Genomic DNA, 7,981 nt, shown 5'->3' with positions numbered 1-7,981 from the left:
CTGAAAACGAAAGTCTGCTTAAGTGAGGGAAGGAGGAAAACGCAAAACAAACCATTAAATTCACTCTTAATGAGTAAAGAAAGAGTTTCCTTAGGAGGGTCTTGACAGGAAACAGGCACAGAGGAGGTGAGGCTGGGACAAGGTCCTGCAGAGCAAAACTCTGTTATGCTTTGCTAAAAGTCTCCTATCAAACAAACCTCAAAACTGAAGTGCTTTAGTGAAGACCCCACTGGCATTAGAGCCCTCAGCAATGGCTTCGGGCACTGTCACTGCACACCCAAAGCCCCGAGCTGAGCTTAGTGCACACGTGCTCCCGATCCATTGTTGCTCTCTACACTGGAACTGCTGAGAGTTAACCCCCTGCAGCAGCCTCTCTGTGTAGCTGCCACACTGTGTCTGTCTGGTGAGGATGCAAGTACAATCAGCAGCAAAAGTTGGGATGTCTGACAGCAAATACAAAGGTTAGAACAAAGTTCTGTTCCTGTAAGTGACATATCCACAATTATGTGCAAGAAATTGATTGGCATTGGCATTAGTGAGAACAAAGAACACCCTGCAGAGGCTGCACCATCCTCTCCTTGTGTGGGTGGCAGCACAAAACCCCCAAACTACGCTGAGGACAGGGACAACCCATGGGCATGAGCAAAAAACCCTCTTCTGCAGCTTTCTCTTACTTCTCCACACAAGGCAGCAATGCAGAAGTGTGCAGCTCCTGATTTACTGCACCTCTGTCTGCTGCAGTTTAGTCCAAAGAACTCATGTCTGTTTGCCTGTGTGCCCCTGCAGCCAGAGCTGAGTCCTGGTGAATCTAGAGCTCACACCAAACAGTTCATTTTAGCTTCACACGTGCAGCAGAGTGATTTCCAGTATTAAGCATCCACTTGTCTGTTACCAGATTTATTCTCAAGGCTGTGGGTGACTTTGTCTGCTCTACCACCAGGTATTACTGGCATCCCCCAAGAAATGCACCAGCTTAGCACTTGCTGAAGCCATTCCCGTGTCAGAAACTGCTCCTCATGCCACAGCCCGGCCCTAACGCAGCTCAAGCAGCATTTCGTGCAAATATGATGAAAGAAGAAAGTACCTGGATGAGGCAGCTGCATGAAAACTGCAGACTTAGAGCAAGGCAGAGAAGCTTCACAGACACAGAATGAAAGAAATAAATGTAAGTGAATAATGTCCATGAGACAGGGACGGGGAGGGAAAGAAACAGAGATGGTGACAGACAAAACATTTATAAACAATGATCCTGCCTAGTTGTTTCCAGATGCAAGAAATGAAATTTTCATGTATCTGCAACTTAGTATTTGTAGCCATAATAAAAAAAATGCAGTTGGCTGAAAATGTTTCTTTTAACTCAGTGCTGCTGAACACGTGGCCTTCACACTGGTGTTTGAAATTTAATTTCCAAGCAAACAGTGCTCAGAGTGCCAGTGCGTTGTTTCAGACTCACTATTAACCTGAACCAGTTCCCTAGTTCCCAACTCTGTTTGCGGAGACTCTTAACCAGCCTTTGACAAAAGCCATCTGTTTGCACAGCACTTGGAAGGAATGTCTGACGAGCTGGATTAATTCCTTCCTCTCAGCTTGTAAAGAAGAGGGAATGGAAAGTGGGGCAGAAGGAAGGAGGACATTTACAGAGCAAAATGCTTCTTTCCCTTGCAGAGAGCTCAATCCTGCACCATCACCTCATCCTTGGAAACGAACTGCTGGAGCTGCAACCCATGCGGTGTTCCAAATGGAAAGGTGCTGCCCAAATGTCCTTCTACACTGACAGCAAGGTCTGCTCCCAAAGAAACCCCTGTCCCCAAATCATTCCAACAGCCCTGCCTTACCCCTGCTGCTCCTCTGCACCCTGAACAAACCATCCCAGTGCTTGTGAGCCAGGGCAGATTCCTGCACAGAGCCAAGCCCAGCCAGCAACACCTCTGTAAAGGCTATCCCTCAGTACAAGGGGGTTTTGGCCTTCCATCAAGGTTAGAAATGAGGCAGAAATAAAAGGTTGGTTGATGTGAGTGTTCAGAACTGCAGAAGTTAAATCATCACTGAAGAAATATCCCACAGTATAATATTTATTTAAAAAGTAAAGTATTTCCTCAATATATGAGCCACCCCTCCCAAGCCACTTCATGAGTCTTCATGTAGGTTTCTTTGATATAAATTCTATTTTCTTCCTATATTTAATTTCTCTGGCTTGTGCTGCTGTACTGAATAACTCTTTACTCATTTTCACCCTGCAAATCTTTGCTGTTTAATTTCACCTCCGCATTCCCCTGCAATTCCCTTCTCCCATGCCAGAAGCTGGGTATTTTTATCCATTTACTGCCTCTGATGACTGTACTTTTTCTGCACAGCCTTACTTCACCATCAGCATATTTCTGGCAATACAACAGTCTAAAGGACCCACATGAACTCTTTTTTCCTGGAAGGCACAGCCCGACCCCAGCGCAATGCCCGTGTGAGCACTGGCCTTGGATCACACAGGCAACTGGAGCAGTGTCAGCCCACACCAGTCTGCTGGGCACTGAGGGATTATTCTTCTCAACATGTGCTACACCTTGCAGTGCCCAGATCAGCCTTTTCTCCTAGCAAATTACCTTGATTGTATGTTTATATTTATTAGTTTTTCAAGCTCTCACTGCTGCACATGTTCCACATGAAGGTGCTGCTGTTCTGATGCCCTTAATGTTCTTCCCTTCACATGGAGCGACCCAGGAGACAGCTTTTGTGATGGATAAAATCCAGGATCTGAACCAACAGGGTAATAGCTCAGGAACAGTTTAATATTCATTTGACTCCATAATGCACCAATGTTTGATGCATAAACACATCCAAAGAGCCAACGAGCCTCCTAAACCAGGAAATTCCCACATTTCCCCCACCCAGGTGGTACCAGAACAGGCACTGACCTGGAGAGTGCTGGGAAGTGGCAAGTGAGGTCATGGAGTTGGAGAGGTTGAGGTTTGCAGTGATGCTGAGCTGGCTCTGCACCGCCGGAGGATATGGAGATGTGGGGGTCAGGAGAGATTCTTCACTGGTTTCCTCATCAATTCCAGGCAAATACGTGTCAATCAAGGCATCAAGGAACTTCACTATGAGCTCAGCATAGTCTGGGATTTGGGTTTGCTGTGGGAGATGGGGGGAAAATAGATTGTTTTTCCCTTTGTACTTTCCTGTCAGTTTGAGCTTTGCTCCAGAGCTCACCCTCAAGTCCCACTGCTTCGCCTGCAAATTTTTAAGAGCATTTGATGTATCTGTAATTACAAACTGACTTGAGTGATCTTGTCCAGACCAATCTAAATGTACACACTGCAGACCAGGCGTCAGTGTGACCCCAGTGCGTGGGAGCCCAGGGGCAGCAAGAGGGGCTGCAGAGCCCCTGCCCCAGCCCCACACCTGGGCCACTTCCCTTGGGATGGCCGGACACATGGGCAGTGCTCCACTGCCTCTGCTCCAACACAAAATTTAGCCTCGTGGAATCATCACTTATCAAATTAACCCCCTACCCTGTAAGATACACGTAATAAAGTGACCCTGGGAGCAGGAAAGTTGCACTTACACACCTGGCTGCTTTTACCCTGCTCTGGTAACTTATCTATCCCAGCACCTGCTGCAGGCCCAGGGCTGAGTTTAGTCCTAGAGGTGCCCCTGACATTCTCTGTTCATTCATAAGTGAGTGGTGCTCCTTATGAGCATCTTTCCTGCAGAACCAATGTGCCCCAGAAAGGCCAGTCCAGACCCCCACAGAGCTCTTACCTTGGAGAAGGGGCCAGCAAACCTCCACAGCCCATTGAATCCAAAACCTGCAACAACAAATGGAATACCACCATAAAAGCCCAGCTCTCACCTGACAGAGCCGCCAGAGAGTGCTCCCAGTACAGCACTACTTAAAAAAAAAAAAAAAAAGATTTACTCTGTAGATAGGACGTTTGGTATTGGGGTGGAGACTCCTCATGGTACACAACACTCTGCACAATCCCATGAATTGGATTCAACAAGTTTGGATCCTGGCACAGCGATAAAAGGGTATTGATCTTGGAATCCAATAAATTATGCCTGAGGAAAGGAGAAATGGCTTAGTTTTTGGTCATTAAATAAAATAAACCTGCAGTTCCCAAGTGACTTTAGCAAACAGCAGTTCAGGTGGGATTTTCATCTCCCCAGTGATTTCAGAACACAATTCCTAACTCTGTTCCATGACGACTCTGATGATGTGCTCAGGTCAGTTGTGAATGCCTGTTCACCTTGACTTCTGACAGCTGGGTTTCCTTTACACACATTCATTCCAGCAAAACTACAACAGGTGTCTAAAGAAACACCCAAAGAGCCCCTGCACTAGGTTTTAAATCAGCTTTGAAACACTCGGGACAAATTAAAATCAACCAGCATGGACAGACTGCAGCTTGTAACCTCCACACAAGCAAGTGCCTTGTAGATGCTTGTCCTGGACCAGAGACCTCTAAAGAAGAGCCAGGTACAGAGTTAATGTAACCAGAACTTCAGGTACTCACACAACAGGAAAGACCTTTGGGAAGACAACACTGGCTTCTGCTAAATACTCGTAGAGGATGCGCTGGTCGAACTCGTCCGTGGTGTATTTCACCAGCGTGGCCTGGCAGGGAAGGAGCCGTTAGTTCACCTGGGTGGTTGCAGCCTTTGCTTAAAGGTTTTAAGCTTTAAAGGGTTTAAGATTTCTGACTAGCAGAAAGCAGCATTACAAAAGATTGATTTATGTCTCTATTGAGAAACAACAGAACCAATTGGCAACAACTAGTATTTTGGCAATAAATGTATCTGGACAGTTTTTTACACAACTGAGTCTTTCTGAATCGTACCTGGAGTGGGAACTGCAGTGGTACAGCTGAAGAAAGTGCTATCAGACTGCACCTCTATTACTAGTTAATGACTTTTAAACTGAATTATGCTGGGATTCCAATAATGCTCATTTCTTTTAAACTATAATATATCAATAACCTTTTATTATACAAAATAGCGTGTCATAAAACTCAGGCAGGAAACACTCCAAGGAACGTGTTTGTTTTGCTGGGAGACAAAAGGACATCAGAAGATAGCAAACAACACACAGAAGAAAGCTTACAAGAACTGTAAGCAGCAGTGCTTGAATTTTTGGGTCAGTCAGAACTTCTTCATCCAGGAGGACGTTTGACTCGGAAACGGAAACTTTCCGGAGGTGTGGGTGTTGCTGTGGTGATATTCTCTGGGTTTCTGCCAGATAAAAAAGAGCAACTCATCCAGAGCAAAATAAACCCAAAGCAAGACAGAATCAGGTTCTGCACAACAGAGTCAGTCATGTGCAAACCTCGGCACTCACCAGCCTTGTCACAAAGGTCAAAGCAACGACTGCGCTGTAATGCAGCAGCACTGGACCACTACATGGGATGTGTTATCGGATGGCAAACAAAAACCCCAATTTCCTCTTCAGTGAAATACAGGCCCAGGGGTGTAAGTACCAAATTCGGGGTCAGGCAGATACAAGAGAAGAACCCTGGTCTTGCATTGCAATTGGGGGTGGGGGCACAGGAAGCAGATGGGGGAGAAGATGAAGAGAGGCATTCCAGGCATCAGCTCACATTCCATCTCCTGCAGGAATTTGCAGCTGGGGCTTATTAACTTATAGAAAGCCAAATGCTATTTATTTCATTGCACTCCTGTATGCAGTCCTTTAGAGCTGCCCCTGATTCTGCACCTGTAAACTGAGCAGCTCCAATGCAGCTGCCAGAGATATGAAGGCTGCACCCTGCAAAAGCCATTGCTAAGAGAGGTGCTTCTCCCTCACCATGGAGTAACCTTGGTAAATGAACACTGAATTTAGAAATAGTCCTTTGTATAGATATACAAAGCGTTTATAATTAGTATTATTCTTAAAATGTTAGTCCTGTGTCTCACCCATTTCATAATCATTTTCGGCTACTCTCCTCATTTTGGGAGGCGTTGTGATTCCAGATTCCATGTCTTGCCTTTTAGGAGCCTTTGTGTCCGATATCAAATGGTCAAAACTTTTCCTTGTACCTAAAAACAATTTATCAGGCAATTAAAAACATTAAACCTAAATCCATATTCTAACTTCTTCTGATTTTCTGGCCAAGCTACTCCCCTATCTACCATGTGTTGACAGGAATTTGGGGACCTTTTCACCATTTTCAGGGATGGGACAGAAAATACGATCACACCATGCCGCTCTCCATCACAGCTTCCAAAGTGCTTCACAATACACAGGAGGGAGCATGCAATTAGTCAGGGGGGCATGCCATGGACTCCTGGCCCCCACACACGGAATACACATGCCAGGATGTGGTTACTGAAAAGGAAGCAGGAAAGGGCTGGAATGAAGGAAATGCCCCTCTTCTTCCACCTGTGTAATGCCAAAGGGCTTCCACAAGTTCTGGAAAGCAACTCAGCTCGTTCCTCTGATACACGAGTTTGTTGTAAACATGATGCACTGAGAAGCCATGAGTAAAAATCAGATTGTTTACACACATCTGCCGTGTTCTGGGACCATCTCCTCCAGCCCCAACCACAGCACTCAATGGAGCAGCTAAATATCCACTTCCTGGGTTTGCTGGAAAGGGCTGGGAGCACAAAACTGGCACTAGTAATCTTCAGCATCTGGAATATCTTTTTTTGTCCACTTCAACATGCACATTTTGAGCATTGCTCTCGCTCCCCCCTCATAACCAAAAGTCCTCTTTAACTGTCCAGTGCCCTGAAATTTGCATTTTGCAGAAACTGCACTTATTCCTCTGAATGAGGAATAAGCCCTTAAAGTCATAACTAAAACAATTTTTCTCCAGTAATGCTTCCCAGGGTATTCTGTAGACAGACCAATAAATTAGTTATGTTAATAACCTAGAAGCTTTTTAGTGTTGGCTTGTGAAGGCTGCCCCATGTCCAAGCTCATGGATTTCCGGGTGCGAGGGCTGATCTGTCCCACTGTTGGGTAACTGGCAGCCAGGTGTCTGTCTGACCCCTTGGGGGATGACCAGGGCTGGTTTTCCTTTAGTGTCCTGCAAGTGCAGAGAAATTCAATTAAGAAAATCTTAAAACTGTGCTATTTAGGCAGAGGTTTTCCAAACAGCCAAACTATCCTTTCTTAAACCCATCTTTCCTACCAGGTTAATCTCCCCAAAATACATACTGAGAAATAGTAATTACTTTGCTTGCAAAGATGTCTGAGCTAGTGGAAACAAACAATCTGATGTGAATGTGATGCTGAAGAGATAAAAAAATAAAGCAATGAAAAGAACACAAGCAAATCAGCCTATGGGGCAAGATGAAACATATTTAGTAATCAGCTACTCCAATCTCAATGCTAAAAAGAGAGATCCTGAGTGAAGTGCTTCCTGTTGAGGACACAGGCTCTCCACGGCACTTCCAGTTGATTTCCTGGCTGATCTCTCTGGCTGCACACAGGCTGTAACAAGGTGTCAAGGTTTCCCAGTGACACAGACAAGTATATGCCCTGGAGCTCTTAAAAGGACAAACAAAATGTTCTTCTAAAATATAAATGAAATTAAATCAGGTCTTGTAGAAAGATTTAGCAAAAGGTTTAACAGCCTCCAGAGCAGTTAAGCTCTGAAAATTAGATCAGTACAAATTCTACATCCAAATTTCTCTGTGACTCCTGATCCCAGTGTAAGGAGCAAACTGCTCATCACAGCCCAGTGATGAGTGCCCCACTCAGTGCCATCAGTGGGGTTCAGTTCCCAGCACACCACAGATCACTTACTAAAGGAAACAGGCTTTGCAATGTGGGTAACTCATCTAAAAGTGAGACAACCAACCTATAGCTAGTGTCACTGTGATGGATGGGGTATGTATCCATAGGAACATTTTCCATTGAGACGTCTGTCAGCAAAAGACTCTTCCTGTGCTTGAGGCTGCAGCGGCTCCGCACCTCCTCGGACACCGTCAGCAGGGCTGCAGAGCCAAACAAAGGGAGAGGAAGCTTTCCACAGCAGGA

General features: G+C 45.4%; 1 protein-coding gene across 1 annotated transcript in view; it reads right to left on the bottom strand.

Moving 5' to 3' along the window:
* NF1 (neurofibromin 1) overlaps positions 1 to 7,981 on the bottom strand; it is an 87,856-nt gene that overhangs the window by 4,845 nt on the left and 75,030 nt on the right. Inside the window, 9 exon segments of the mRNA XM_017730920.1 lie at positions 2,633 to 2,665; positions 2,883 to 3,126; positions 3,757 to 3,803; positions 3,914 to 4,056; positions 4,512 to 4,612; positions 5,099 to 5,226; positions 5,908 to 6,030; positions 6,868 to 7,025; positions 7,803 to 7,938. Coding sequence (XP_017586409.1) covers positions 2,633 to 2,665; positions 2,883 to 3,126; positions 3,757 to 3,803; positions 3,914 to 4,056; positions 4,512 to 4,612; positions 5,099 to 5,226; positions 5,908 to 6,030; positions 6,868 to 7,025; positions 7,803 to 7,938 — 1,113 coding nt within the window.

Source organism: Corvus brachyrhynchos, unplaced genomic scaffold, assembly GCF_000691975.1.
Source record: "Corvus brachyrhynchos isolate BGI_N302 unplaced genomic scaffold, ASM69197v1 scaffold283, whole genome shotgun sequence".
Taxonomy (NCBI): domain Eukaryota; kingdom Metazoa; phylum Chordata; class Aves; order Passeriformes; family Corvidae; genus Corvus; species Corvus brachyrhynchos.
This window is presented reverse-complemented; position numbering and strand designations above follow the sequence as displayed.